Source organism: Sphaerodactylus townsendi, linkage group LG02 (genome assembly GCF_021028975.2).
Source record: "Sphaerodactylus townsendi isolate TG3544 linkage group LG02, MPM_Stown_v2.3, whole genome shotgun sequence".
Taxonomy (NCBI): domain Eukaryota; kingdom Metazoa; phylum Chordata; class Lepidosauria; order Squamata; family Sphaerodactylidae; genus Sphaerodactylus; species Sphaerodactylus townsendi.
In genome coordinates, this window is record NC_059426.1 from 163,437,078 (window position 1) to 163,450,626 (window position 13,549).

A 13,549-nucleotide genomic window follows, 5' to 3' on the forward strand; every position below is an offset into this window, starting at 1 on the left:
TACCACTTTATCCTCACAACAGCCCTGTGAAGTAGGCACATCTAAGAGGAAGTGGACTGGCCCCAAGGTCGCCCCGAGTATGCTTTATGACCGGGTGGGCAACTAAACTCCTGTATCCCCTGTCATGGTCTCTCGCCACTACATCCCATGGCTCACCTGACTATCTTTCAAAAGAGGACATTTCCATTTATCTGAAATTCTGATCAATCAAAAATAGTTTGATTGAAACATCTGAATGAACAAGATTGTAATTTAAGAGCTAAGAAGCATATTTAGCTCCAAGGGTCCCACTAGACCTTCCCAAGAAACTAGTTCCATTGTTAAACCACCCTTATTGGTAGAAATTTTCTCCCAATCATCAGCCAAAATCTGCTACGCTCAGACTTAACCCTAATATATCTACCCTTGCTCTGGAGCAACAGAGAACAAGGCTTAGATCCACTGTGGATGGTTCAGATGGTGACTTTTGCTGATACCCTTCCAGTTTTGGATCTTTGACAGATACCTCATTCTGTTCTTTGGGGGTCCTGTATCCCCCAGAGTGGCATTTTGGAGGGGCATTTGGGGCTGTAGCAGGAGATGGACAGGCAAGGAAGTCATTCTCCATTGATGGAAATCCCTTGCAAGCATGAAAATCCTCTGGTGGATCAAATCTCAAGTCTTTGTCCTCTTCCACGTGATGATCCTTCAGATGTTTGAAGAGTGTTCTCACATTGCCTCTCAGTCCCCTTGTTCGCCAGGCTAGACTTAGAGCACTTTCGCACATGCAGAATAATGCACTTTCAATGCACTTTCACAATTTTTTGCCAGTGGATTTTGCTGTTCTGCACAGTAAAATCCAGCTGCAAAGTGCATTGAAAGTGGATTGAAAGTGCATTATTCCACATGTGCGAAAGTCATTATTCTGCATGTGCGAAAGTGCCCATAGCCTGTTCCTTCCTCACAGGTCTTATCCAGGCTCTGTTTTCATCGGCCACTTTTGAACTAGCCCCGGTCATTCTACCTTGTTAATTAATAGATGGGGAGGAAAGCTTCTAAACCATAGGTGTCAAATTCACGGCCCTCCAGATGTTATGGACTACAGTTCCCATAATCCCCTGCCAGCATGATGCTGGCAGGGGGTTATGGGAACTGAAGTCCATAACATCTGGAGGGCCGCAAATTTGACACCTGTGTTCTAAACTGACTGGTGGCATCAGACTATTGCCCTGTGACTCCAGCTGCTTATTTCTTTGTTGGTGTTTCCTTTTTATCCTTTCAAGGAGTTTCTTAAGGGCTGCCTGGCCAGATGCTTGGAAATGGAAGTCACAAGGTGGAGGCAAGGCAGGGAACCGGAGAAGCTGCATGGTCATTTTCACAGTGAACTGCGAATAGATGCCATCCAGGTAATAAACAGTTATCTAACCTGTCTAACTTCAGTGGTTAATCCAGGTCAATGGAAGATGCATCTGGGGTATGGACCTATTGAACTGAAAGGCCTGGATTCAGGATCGTTCCGTGTTAATACCTGCAGATTCTGGTAACGTTACCCAATCACAGCCAAGAATTGAGGTTTGCAATCAGAATCCAGATTAGAATCTACCACTTTTAACCACTGTACCATGCTGGCTCTCAATACCCATCAACTGAGATCCTTTTAACTGGAGATGTCAGGAATTGAAACTGGGGCCTGTGCTTGTCTCGTTGCGACTGGTAAGACTGAACAGGCCCAACACTGAGGCTGTAATGTTTGGAATGCAGTGTCACAATCAATGTTGTCTGAGGGAACGCAGCCCATAAAAGGCTAGGAATTCTGTTCTGATCACAAGGTAGGGCAGCCAGGGAGCAGTGACAGGGTACTGTGGTCAAAAGATAAATAATCCTAACATAAGTAGACCCCTGCTGGATCAGACAGAAGGCCCATCAAATCCAGCAATTCTGCTCACATAGTGGCCAGCCAGCTGGCTCTAGGAAGCCCACAAGTAGGATAATTGCAACAGCATCTTCCTTCCCGTGCTCGCCAGCAATTGATTTAAGGAGGCATACCGCCTGTGCTGTTGGAGGGAATAGATATCTGTCAAGACAAGTAGCCATTGATAGCCCCATCTTCCATGAGTTTGTCTGGTTTAGCCAAATGATAGATCCTAGGATATTACTGAAGAGTTCACAACATGATGCTTTTGTACTTTAGGCTGTGTACGGAGGACAAAAACGCGCCAAAGACATCACACCAGACCTGGGCAAACAAATCGTACCGCTGCTTCTGGTGGAATTCTCGACCTTCCTGCAAAAGTGAGATAGCAAACTCTTTGGTAAACACGTTGCATCTCTTTGCAAGCTCTTCTTCCCAGGCAAGTGTTTTGATTGTTCTTTCTCCCGCTCTGGTGTCTCTGCAGCTACAAGAAGGAGCTGGAACGCTTCACTCGGGAGAACAGACTGAACCGATATTTCGAGGCGACTGTCATCGCGAACATTAACAACTGTCTGAGTTTTCGGTAAGGATAGATGAATAGTTCGACCAACACTTAGCAATGATATAGTGCTTTCAATGTTCTGAACACTTTATGGACCCAAATCATTAGCCCACTTTTATAAATAACAGAAGGCTGAGCCTGAAAGATCGTGATTTGCATACACTGGTTCAATCAAATGCCCAGAATTCTTCTCCTATATCAGGGGTACTCAACTGTGGCCCTCCAGATGTCCATGGACTACAATTCCCATCAACCCCTGCCAGCCTTACTGATTGGCCTTGTTGGCAGGGGTTGATAGGAATTGTAGTCCATGATCATCCGGAAGGGCACAGTTATGCACTCTTGTCCTATATTGTCTTAGACCAGGGATCTGCAACCTGCGGCTCTCCAGAAGTTCATGGACTACAATTCCCATGCCAATTGGGCATGCTGGCAGGGGCTGATGGGAATTGTAGTCCATGAACTTCTGGAGAGCCGCAGGTTGCAGACCCGTCTTAGACAATCACAACTCTGATTGTGTTATGTGTTTTAAGTGCTACCTAGTCACTTCTGATTTACAGTCACCCCATAAACCAATGACCTCTGAAAGTTTTGCTGTTAGCAGCTTTGCTCAGGTGTTGCAAAACAGAGGGGCATGGCTTCCTTGTTTGAGTAAATCTATCTCATGTTGGGTCTTCCCCTTTTCCTGCTGCCTTCAACTTTGCCTAGCATAACTGTCTCTTTCAGGAAAACCCATTTTCTCATGATGTGACCAAAGTATGATAGCCTCAGTTTAGTAATTTTATCTTCTAGGCAGAGTTTCGGCTTGATTTGATCTAGAACCCACTGATTTCTCTTTTTAGCAGCCCCTGGTATTCATCAAACACTCTTCCACCTTTCAAATGCATCAGCTTCCTTCACTGTCCAACTTCCATAGCAATAGGGAATACTGTGACATGATCTGCAGCACCATGACACAAAGCACATCTGCAAAGAAATCTCTGCCACCAAGAAAATATTCCCTCGCTGCAGGGCAGAGCAGTAGTGTATAATCGGCCTATATCTCACCTCCAGCACAAATTCACTAGTATTGCTCCACATCCCAGGTGCCACATCTGAAATCTCAAGGTTCATTCACTAATTCACTATACTAAATGATCAAAGCCTTGGTAAAATGTCTTTTGAAGCAAACCACACAGTGCTGTAGGTATTACAGCCCCCTCTTTCTGCTCACATATTATAGGGGACTAAAATAGGGTTGTCAACTCTGGGTTGGAAATTTTTGGGGGATTGGGAAGTGAAGTCTGTGGAAGGCATGGTTTGGGAGGGGGAAGGTTCTCATCAGGGTATAAGGTCATGGCTGGCAGGGGATTATGGGAACTGTAGTCCACTGGAAATTTTGGGGGGATTGGGAAGTGAAGTCTGTGGAAGGCATGGTTTGGGAGGGGGAAGGTGCTCATCAGGGTATGAGGTCATGATGCTGGCAGGGGATGATGGGAACTGTAGTCCATAACATCTGGAGGGCCATGAGTTTGACACCTATGCTCCAGAGGAACCGATCTCTGCAGTCAGGAGATTATTGTAAACACTGAGAGATCTCCTGAAGCAGCCTTATGACAACGTTTTTCCAGTTACATGTGGAACGGCTCATATCCTCTTTCCTGTTTCCTCATTTCAGAAACCACGCTGAAGAAAGCATGAGACCGGGTCAAGATAATACCAACCAACAGATTTTTACTGTACTTAACGACATTCAAAACGCAGGGTTTGATGTCCTTCTTCAAGGCTTGTTTCAAGAACTGCAGGTGAGCATTCGCGCCTCTCCTCTCCCCTCCATGGTTTTTGTTTTCTCTTCCTCTCATGCAAGTCGAAGAGGAGGCAGACGAGTGAAATGGTCTGGTTTCCCCCATAATATTAGCATAAAATCTGTCACGGCTTTATCCTGCTCTTCCTCTATGGTGCTCAGGGTGGCTGTAATGGATCTCACTAGTTTAAGGTGACCAGATTGTCACCTTTTAAAACCGGGATGGGTGGGTGCGCTTGCAGCCACAGGAGGCTGCCGCACTGCCTTCTGGGGTGCTATCCTGTTTCCTGCCCATGACAGGGCGGAACCGGGAGCGCCCCAGAAGGCAAAATGCGGACAGGTACAAAACCACGCGGGACAGATTGGTGTAATGCGGGACTGTCCCGCCAAAAGCGGGACGTCTGGTCACCTTACACTAGTTCTGTTTTCATCCTGATGATGGAGCTGAGGTAGAGAAGGCTGAGGGGGACTGGTTGGCAACAGGTTAAAAAGTTGAATTCATGGCTGGGTGGGAATTTGAATCTGGGCATTCGCAGTGCGTGGCCCAAGCTGGCCCGATTTCATCAGTTCTCAAGAGCTAAGCAGTGTCACCCCTGGTTAGGATATGGAGGGGAGACCTCCAAGGAAATCCAGAGTTGCTACTCAGAGACAGACAATGGCAAACCACTTCTGTTAGGTTCTTGCCTTGAAAAAAGCTTACAGGGTCAACGCAAGTTGTCTATGTCTTGATGGCGATTTCCATCACTTCCAAGTCTGACACTTCAGTCACTAGGCCAGACTGTCTGTTATACAGCAGCTTGAGGGTACAATCTGAAGCAGAAATCGAAATCCACTGAAGGTTTAGAAGGGTGCCACTCTGCTTAACAGCAGTGGTGTAGTGGTTAAGAGCAGGTGCACTCTAATCTGGAGGGATCAGGTTTGATTCCCCGCTCTGCCACTTAAGCTGTGGAAGTTTATCTGGGGAACCAAGATTAGTCTGTGCACTCGAACGCACGCCAGCTGGGTGACCTTGGGGTAGTCACAGTTCTTTGGAGCTCTCTCAGCCCCACCCACCTCACAGGGTGTTTGTTGTGGGGGGGGATAGAGATTGTAAGCCCCTTTGAATCTCCTTACAGGAGAGAAAGTGGGGGGGGTATAAATTCAAACTCTTCTTAGGATTAGATTGTGAAAGTCTTTCGGCTCCCTCATAAATTATAAACAATGTTCAGTGGAAGGAATGAGGAGGAATGTGGCACCTGGATCTGAAATCTGAGCAGATCTCTCTGTCTTTACTTCCTTCAGCCTCTTTTTAAAATGATCAACCAGAAAACGTGGTTCTCCTGCACGGAAATTATGAACAAAATCATCGCCTGCACCAGCCGCCACATGTCAACATTCCAGACTCTTGAAGAGCCTTTTCAAAAGGTAAATGATACCTGTGAAAGATACCTGTGGGGGGAAGGAGACATCTGAAAAAGAAACACCAAAAAGCAGGCAGTTTGGTGGCTGATGGGGAACATTCAGGAAAAGGGCCCCAACCATATAAAGGAAGAGTGGGCAGAAAGTTTATTTTGATCCATTGTCAGACCATTCACCAACCTAATGGTTTTACCTAGAATTTGCCGTTTTCTAAGGTCTTTGCACGAACACCAGACCAGGAGGATTTTTGTCTGAAGCCTCAAAGTTATTCCGATGTTCTTAAATCAGAGCTCATGCTCAGGATTACTTAAAACTGCTTAGTCAGGCTGTCATTTAGAAATCTAAAAAGTATTGATTTGAAGGGATGTCATGTTGGGGAGGGAGCAAGCTTGTTTTCTGCTGCTGCAGAGATTAGGACCAGGAGTAAGGAGTTCAAGGTGAAATAAAAGAGATTCCACCTAAACATTGCAAAAACTTCCTGACAGTAAGGGCTGTTTGACAGTGGAATGCACTACCGTGGAGTGTGGTGGAGTCTCCTTCTATGGAACTTTTTAAACAGAGGCTGGATGGCCGTCTGTCAGGAGTGCTTTGATTGTGTGTTCCTGTACTGCAGGACTTGATGGTTCTTGGGGTCTCTTCCAACTCTACAATTCTATGATTCTGTCACTGAAATTCTACTTATCAAAAATGTAGATCCTGCAGGACTGAAGTTCCCAGTTTAGGGCCTACGTAGCCCAGATCTTCTGCTGAGACTTCCCAGCTTTTCTCCCAGCATCAACCTTGATCCAGATGACCAGAACCCCTTCCTTCCATCTGTGCTCTCAACCTATTATCTCTTCCTTCCATCTGTGCTATCAACCTGTTCAGTCTCAGGAGTTCAGGGGCCAGATGAGATTCCATTGGAGTTCTGTTTCGTATCACAAGAGCTGTGAGTTCGCTCCAGACAGCCTATGTAAACTCATAGGAGAAGAGCTGTTTGTTTGTATTTCCTACTTTTGTGTTCTTAAAATAATCTACAGAGCTAATAAAGCGACTGGCACGCACGCTGGGGAAAAGCAGGAACTCTTGGTGCAAAGGGGTCATTTCCATTGTGTTACTCCCCACCCGTCATCTCATTTGTGATAACCTTAAAATTTGATAAGCAGAGTATTCGTTGTATTGTCGAAGGCTTTCACGGCTGGAATCAGCTGGCTATTGTGGGTTTTCTGGGCTGCATGGCCGTGGTCTGGTGGTTTACTCGAGCCCTTCGGGGGTGAAGCGGCCTATAAATTTAATAAATAATAAATAATAATAATAATAATTTACATATCTTTTTAGGATAGAGGTGTGGGAAGGCCTTCTTATTTAAATGTTTATATAATGAAAGGAAAACTCAGCAAATTGAAAATTGGCACAGTAGGCAACGTATTACAACTTCAATCTCCTATGTCCTTTAAAAAAAACTTGCAGTGAGATTTTACTGTAGATTTGCATTTAAAAATGGCACGCACACCCTTTCTGTATTCTGAAGTTAGTTGTACCACCTGATTTAGCTGCAGGTAAATCAGGCCTGAACTAGTAACTATCTGTTACATCAGGAAACCCTAATAAACGTCTGATGAATCCCAGGTGCTGAGTTTAGAGTGTCTGTCCAGAGGTCATAGAAACCATTGAGGCTTCAGAAAAAGTAGCCAGAAGAATTAGCACAGTCTTTGACGTGGTAGTTTTATAGCTCCGATTTCTTTTTTCCCCCCCTGCATCTAATCTCCAAAAACTTCCTTCTTTCCTTTATTTAGGCCATCGTGGGGAAAATCCATCTCCATTTGGTCCAAGAATACATTACCAGGCTTGTAAAAAAGAAAGTCAGCTTGAAGACTGCGGAACAGCAAAACAACTTGTCAAAGATAATCCACAAAAATGCTTCACTTTTGCACACTTTCTGCACAGAAAACGTAAGTCATGATGCTCACCGTGTGCTTTTCAGAAGCAAAATGTTGTCAGTCTGTAAAAGGTAGATCCAGTGGCTGATCGGATTGGGGTCTCATGGCACGGGAAAAGGGAATTTAACCCTTCAAGCTTGCTGGGTTCATTAGTAAAAACCATTAGTGCTGGGCTCATTAGTAAAAACCAGTCTGTTATACTTATGTATGTATGTAGCATAGAGGGAAACAGTCTTTTTAGCTAGGATAATTATTAAGATTTTAATAGTTACAACTGTATATGCTGCTATGTTTTATATAGATTGCCATGTATAGTTAATTATCTTATTGTGAGCCAGCCCGAGCCCAGCTGCTGCCAGAAAAGGGTGGGGTGTAAATCAATCAATCAAATAAATAATTGAAGGGAAAAGGTGTGCATTTCAATAAACCTTTCCCCCTTTTAAAATCCTAATTTCAGCACAGGAAGTTCAGTTTGGCTATTCTGCTTCTTTCCCCACTTTGAGTCTAGCATTTAGGAGCAGCAGTGGCGTAGGAGGTTAAGAGCTCATGTATCTAATCTGGAGGAACCGGGTTTGATTCCCCGCCCTGCCGCCTGAGCTGTGGAGGCTTATCTGGGGAATTCAGATTAGCCTGTGCACTCCCACACACGCCAGCTGGGTGACCTTGGGCTAGTCACAGCTTCTTGGAGCTCTCTCAGCTCCACCTACCTCACAGGGTGTTTGTTGTGAGGGGGGAAGGGCAAAAAGATTGTAAGCCCCTTTGAGTCTCCTGCAGGAGAGAAAGGGGGGATATAAATCCAAACTCTTCTTCTTCTTCTTCTTCTTCATCCCTTGTGTATTCTGATGGGAGTATTTATTATCTTCTTGTTGGATGGACTAATTGATTTTCTCCTTTTCTTCCTGGCCAGGGATCCAATGCCACATGGCTGAATCCTGTACTCCCAAGCCTGGCTGAGATCATCAAGCTTCAAGATACAAACGCCATCATGATCGAAGTTGGGGGACTTGCCAGCAGCTATCCCGATATGAGGTGGGGGAAATGTTTTTGGTAACACTGCTTGACAGTGCTAAATTGGTATATCTACAACGGCATGGTTGTGCCCGTTGGCCACTCACTGAACAGAGAGCCTCTTTATACTGAGCCTGCTTATTTGTCTGTCAAAGTCCCTCTTGTCTACTCTGAATAAAAGAGGATCACTAGGATCTTCCTTCTTGGGCTGAGGTTGTTCATATCACCCACTTTCTGAGCCTATATTGATCCAGGGACCTTCTGCATGCAAAGAAGCCACAGTCCCAGGCAGAGGCGTAGCTGGGCCAGAGTGCACCCGGTGCGCACTCTGGCTTCTCCCCTCGCCTCATGCGGCAGCTTGCTCCTTTAATTTATCTTTATACTTTATGAACTGGAATGTCCTGTTCTGGTGGGAACAGTTCCCACCCTGGTGAACAGGAAGGCCTGTTCTCCAGCCTGCTCGGTTTCCTAAAGTAAGTGGGGGGGGGGCACCGCAGGGGGGGCCGCTGCGGGGGGAATCACACCGCCCCGCCCCCCCACGGCGCCCCCACACACACTTACTTTAGAAAACTGAACAGGCTGCAGAACAGGCCTTCCTGTTCTGGTGGGAACTACATTTCCGAGGAGACCCCTGGGAAGTGTAGTTCCCACCAGAACAGGAAGGCCAGTTCTGCAGCCTACTCGGTTTCCTAAAGTAAGTGTGTGGGGGGGGGCGCGCCGTGGGGGGGAGGGGGAAAGGGGGAGGGGCCGGGGGATTTTGCATCCCCCCACATGACCCAAATTCATGCGCCCAGTGCGTCATGCACCACCCACCCCCCGCCCCCTGGGAGCTTCGCCGCTGGTCTCAGGGCCAGTGACAAAGGGAGGGAGAACTACGCCTGGGGCATGAGCTGCCCATGCGCCCCCTCCCACCCCCGCTCTTCCCCCTCCCGCCCTGACACGCCCCGCCCCTGACACGTTCCCGCCCCCTACACGTGATGGCAATGGTGGTGCCCGGGACAAGCTGCCCCCGGATGTCCCCACTGCCGTTACGCATCTGCCCAGGGCCAATGCAACCCTACCCTTCTTGTTTGATTCACTGCTCTTTGGTGGTGCTGTCCTTCCTGGAAATCTCAACAGCATACAGCCAGGTAGAACTGCTTACGCGCACCCATGTCTGCTGTCCGGACTCAGCCTGCACGCAACATGCTTCTTGGTTTCAAGCATCGGCCTTTAATCTCCTCCCGCAACTGAGTGAGGCAAGCCGGGAATGTGGGAAACAAGCGGGGTTTCAGCTTTGCAGCTGCAGAGAGCTTTACTGGACTGGAGCATTTTGCAAAAACAGTTGATGCAATGATTTACAGGGCTGGGCTGTCACAATGCAGAGGGTGGGTGGGGGGACTCCCAACCTTATCGCAATAAGTCCTCACAGGTTAGCAGTTCTGATAGGGCTTCCAAATGGTAGCTCTCAGCACATGAACACATGAAGCTGCCTTATACTGAATTAGCAGTAAAACCCGCTGTAGGGTAAGGAATACAGTGGGCCTAGATAGGGTGGGGGGTGAAGGCAGGTAGGGGATTGGGCTTTCCCAGCTTGTCTTTGGTGGGTGGGAGAGGGCAGGCAGAGAGATAGGAAGGCTGGTGGCAGGCTCAGCAGAGCAGCTTGTGGCCATGTGCTGCTGCCCCACCAGTCCGCCTTGTCTTTGTGGGGTCGGGGGAGAGGCTGGGCAGGGAGGTGGTTGCTGGAGGGGGAGCCGGGGAGGGATTGTTTGGCCCACAGATCAGCTGGGGTGGTTCTGGGGGGGGGAACCCAGGAGGGGGGATGAAATGTCCCCCAGCATCTCCCTTATTGGTGGAATGTTCGTTGTCGGACATTCCCATCCCTTAGCGTTTTATTATTTGGTACGATTGGACCATTGGTCAGTGTTTATTCAAACTGGCAGTGACTCTCCAGAATTTCAGGCAGAGGTTGTTGACATTGCCTACTAACCTGGCCCCTTCAGCTGGAGATGCCAGGAATTGAACCGGAGAACTTCTGCATGCCAAGTAGTCACTCTAACCCTGAGCCACCCCTTTGGAAGAATGTCTCTGTTTCCTGGCCTCTCTCCCTGCTGCTATCTATATGAGACCAACCTAGAAACTCCTTGAGAGTCATATTCCTGCTGTGTGGGACGTCCCGTCACCTGACCGGCAATCAGAGAAATTTATTCGCAGCAATGTTTTCAGTCTTCCATTTGTTTTCTATCCTCTTCTCACCCCTCCACCTCCCCATGTTTCTGACACTTGGTATTTTTCTGTGTTGCAGCAAAAAGCACTTGTCGGCCATCTTGTACTTCAAGGGCAACTTATCTAGCAGCGACACCAAAGGCATCCTGAGTGTCTTGGACATCCATTTAAGCACAAGGTTCCCTCCCGCATCCCTGTTCTCAGCCATCAAACCTTCCTAGACTTGGGCTATGCCAGTTTCCTACTGAGCAGCGTTGCCATTCAGGGAGACCTGCTTTCAGCAACAGCACAAGCACTGAGTTCCAAACACGACTCTCGGGGGTTCTTTGAAATCGCCCCAGTTCGGGAGGCAGAAGCGGTTTGTCCTTCGATGTCCCCCAGAAAAAAGCCGGGATGGGGCTGAGGCCTTGTGGCTCATTGCCTGAAAGAGAAGAACCATCAGCCTCCTGGCAGGTCTGGAACGTTTCCTCTACTGCCTCGGTTTTCCCATCTAGGAAATGGACACAGATCTCTCCTCTAGGCAGTACGGATCCCATGTGATAAGATGCTTTCATTTTTGTACAGTTTGTTAGAGCACTTTTAGGAGAAATTCAGTATTTGCATCAGGTTTCTCCTTTGTGGGGGTGGGCGATTCCTTTATATTGGAGGGACAAGTGAATAGCATTTCTGGATACGTGCTTATTGAGATTTTCCAGCAGAAATGTTCAGGGGCTTCGTCCTTGGGAGACAAGCCCTTCTAAACTATAGACAAGCAGCTATGAAAAGTAGAATGGTCTGACTCTGGTGAATGTGAGAAGAAAACAAAGGCTCATTCCGCACATGCAGAATAATGCACTTTCAAACTGCTTTCAGTGCTCTTTGAAGCTGTGCAGAATAGCAAAATCCACTTGCAAAAGTTGTGAAAGTGGTTTGAAAACGCATTATTTTGCATGTGTGGAAGGGGCCAGAGTTTTGCTCAGCGGTCTGATCTGGCAATGGTGGAAGGGCCTAGTGCGTTGGGTTCATATCTCCTGCTGTGGAACTTGCTGGGTGATCTTGGGCCAGCTACTCTGAACATCTCACCCTAACCTACCTCACAGGATTGTTGTGAGGGAACCAGTGGGATCGGCCTTCTTGAGCTGCTTGGAGGAGAAGAATGCAGTTGTTAATAATATCATCAGTCTCTTTCTAGAACAGTTGCAAAATATGAACACATCTCTGTATGCCAGTCTAGTGGTTAGGTTGTTGGGTTAGGATCTGGGTTCGAATCCCAACTCTTTCTCAGAAGCTTGCTGGGTGACTTTGGGCCAGTCACTCTCACTAAGCCTAACTTATCTTTGTGAGGATGAAATGGAGGAGAGGTGAACAATAAAAGCCGCTTTTGAGTCTCCAATGGAAAGAAAGATGTGGTATTAATGAAGTAAAGGAAGATGTGGTATTAATTAAGTTAGTACATATCCTCTAATTTCTGCTTTTCAGAGCAGGTCAGTGTTTTTATACCCACTTTTACTGCTGTTTTCTAGTTCAAATTATTGTGAGTCTTCTTGAGGATTTGTCCGGGAGATGTGGCTTAAATAAATAAAACGCTTTTCTATCAAATATATGCTTGAGTGTGGTTATTCAGACTCTGCTAGTTGATGCAGCCAACTGTGAATGCCATTACAACATAGCTTTTAATTCATGATTATCTTTTTGAGCTATTTAAATTCGTTACTGGGGCATTAAACCTCTACCAGAGACAGTGTGAGACACTGAAGAAAGGAATTTAAACTCTCCTCCCTCATGAAACACTACTATTAAAAGAAAGATGAACTATAAATAAATGGCCCCTTTCAAGTTACCATTCTAACCCAGATGTTATCCATTGTTGACTCAATTCCAAATAAAGCAAGTCAGGGCTGGGCGTTTCATACAGTGCATTTCAATCTGTCTATGAGGGGTCTCTAAGGCTCTTCGAAGGAATCTTAGCCATTTCAAACAGTGCCACTTTTTTCCCGCCTTTTTTCACAGTACGAATTCATATCTTCATTTCCCTTCATGGAAAGAGACACTGGTCTATTGCTTTAGCAAACTGTCAAATACACCCTGATTTCAACTCTGTGGGCTAGTGCCAGAGGTAACCTACCGACAATTTCCAAAGTTTACTATAGGACTTGAGGGAAATTTGGGGATGGAGGGATATAATCCATTATGACTGGCTGTTGTGGGTTTTCTGGGCTGTGTGGCTTCTTAGTTTTTGCTCCTAACATCTCACCTGCATCAATGGCTGGTGCAACAGCTGCCACTCCCTGAAGAGAGACAGATGCCCGACAGGGAGGGAAGCTTGTTGTGGGGGTGGATGTTTGATAGCTGTTTGTTGGCCTAGGCACTTCCCAACTCACGCACACACACAAGCCCTTCAGTAGCATGAGAAGGGGCTACAGAAATATTCTATTGATCATGAATGGTTGGATCAGGCACCTGCCTCATAATTTTGCCATATGTCCAGAATTCATCCTCAGAAATTCCAGGATGGCTTTTCACTTGTGATTAATTGATATTTAATGGAAGTTCACACACAGAGACCCAAAATGGAAATCAGCATTTATGAAAACTTTGGGAGTTTTCTCACTCCTGTTTTCAAGGAAAGGCTCCAAAAGAAACATTCCCTAAAGCTGGGGATTTCACATTTCTGTTCCCATGGAAAGAATCCAAAATGATCATTTCCGCAAAATTGGGGATTTTGTAATCCTGCCTTTTGGGATTATAGCAGCAAACCATTTCGACAGCACAGCCTCAGATTAACTCTTGAGTTCTTGCAATTA

The 13,549-nt window shown here is 46.6% G+C and overlaps 1 protein-coding gene across 1 annotated transcript in view; it reads left to right on the forward strand.

Moving 5' to 3' along the window:
- The window catches only part of TNFAIP2 (TNF alpha induced protein 2), a 29,151-nt gene extending 16,807 nt beyond the window's left edge, over nt 1–12,344 (forward strand). Inside the window, exons 5-12 of the mRNA XM_048487125.1 lie at nt 1,263–1,385; nt 2,171–2,271; nt 2,376–2,474; nt 4,111–4,237; nt 5,518–5,640; nt 7,410–7,565; nt 8,461–8,582; nt 10,846–12,344. Coding sequence (XP_048343082.1) covers nt 1,263–1,385; nt 2,171–2,271; nt 2,376–2,474; nt 4,111–4,237; nt 5,518–5,640; nt 7,410–7,565; nt 8,461–8,582; nt 10,846–10,987 — 993 coding nt within the window. The 3' untranslated portion in view covers nt 10,988–12,344. The remainder of the gene's footprint in view (nt 1–1,262; nt 1,386–2,170; nt 2,272–2,375; nt 2,475–4,110; nt 4,238–5,517; nt 5,641–7,409; nt 7,566–8,460; nt 8,583–10,845) is intronic.
- The last annotated feature ends 1,205 nt before the right edge of the window (nt 12,345–13,549 follow it).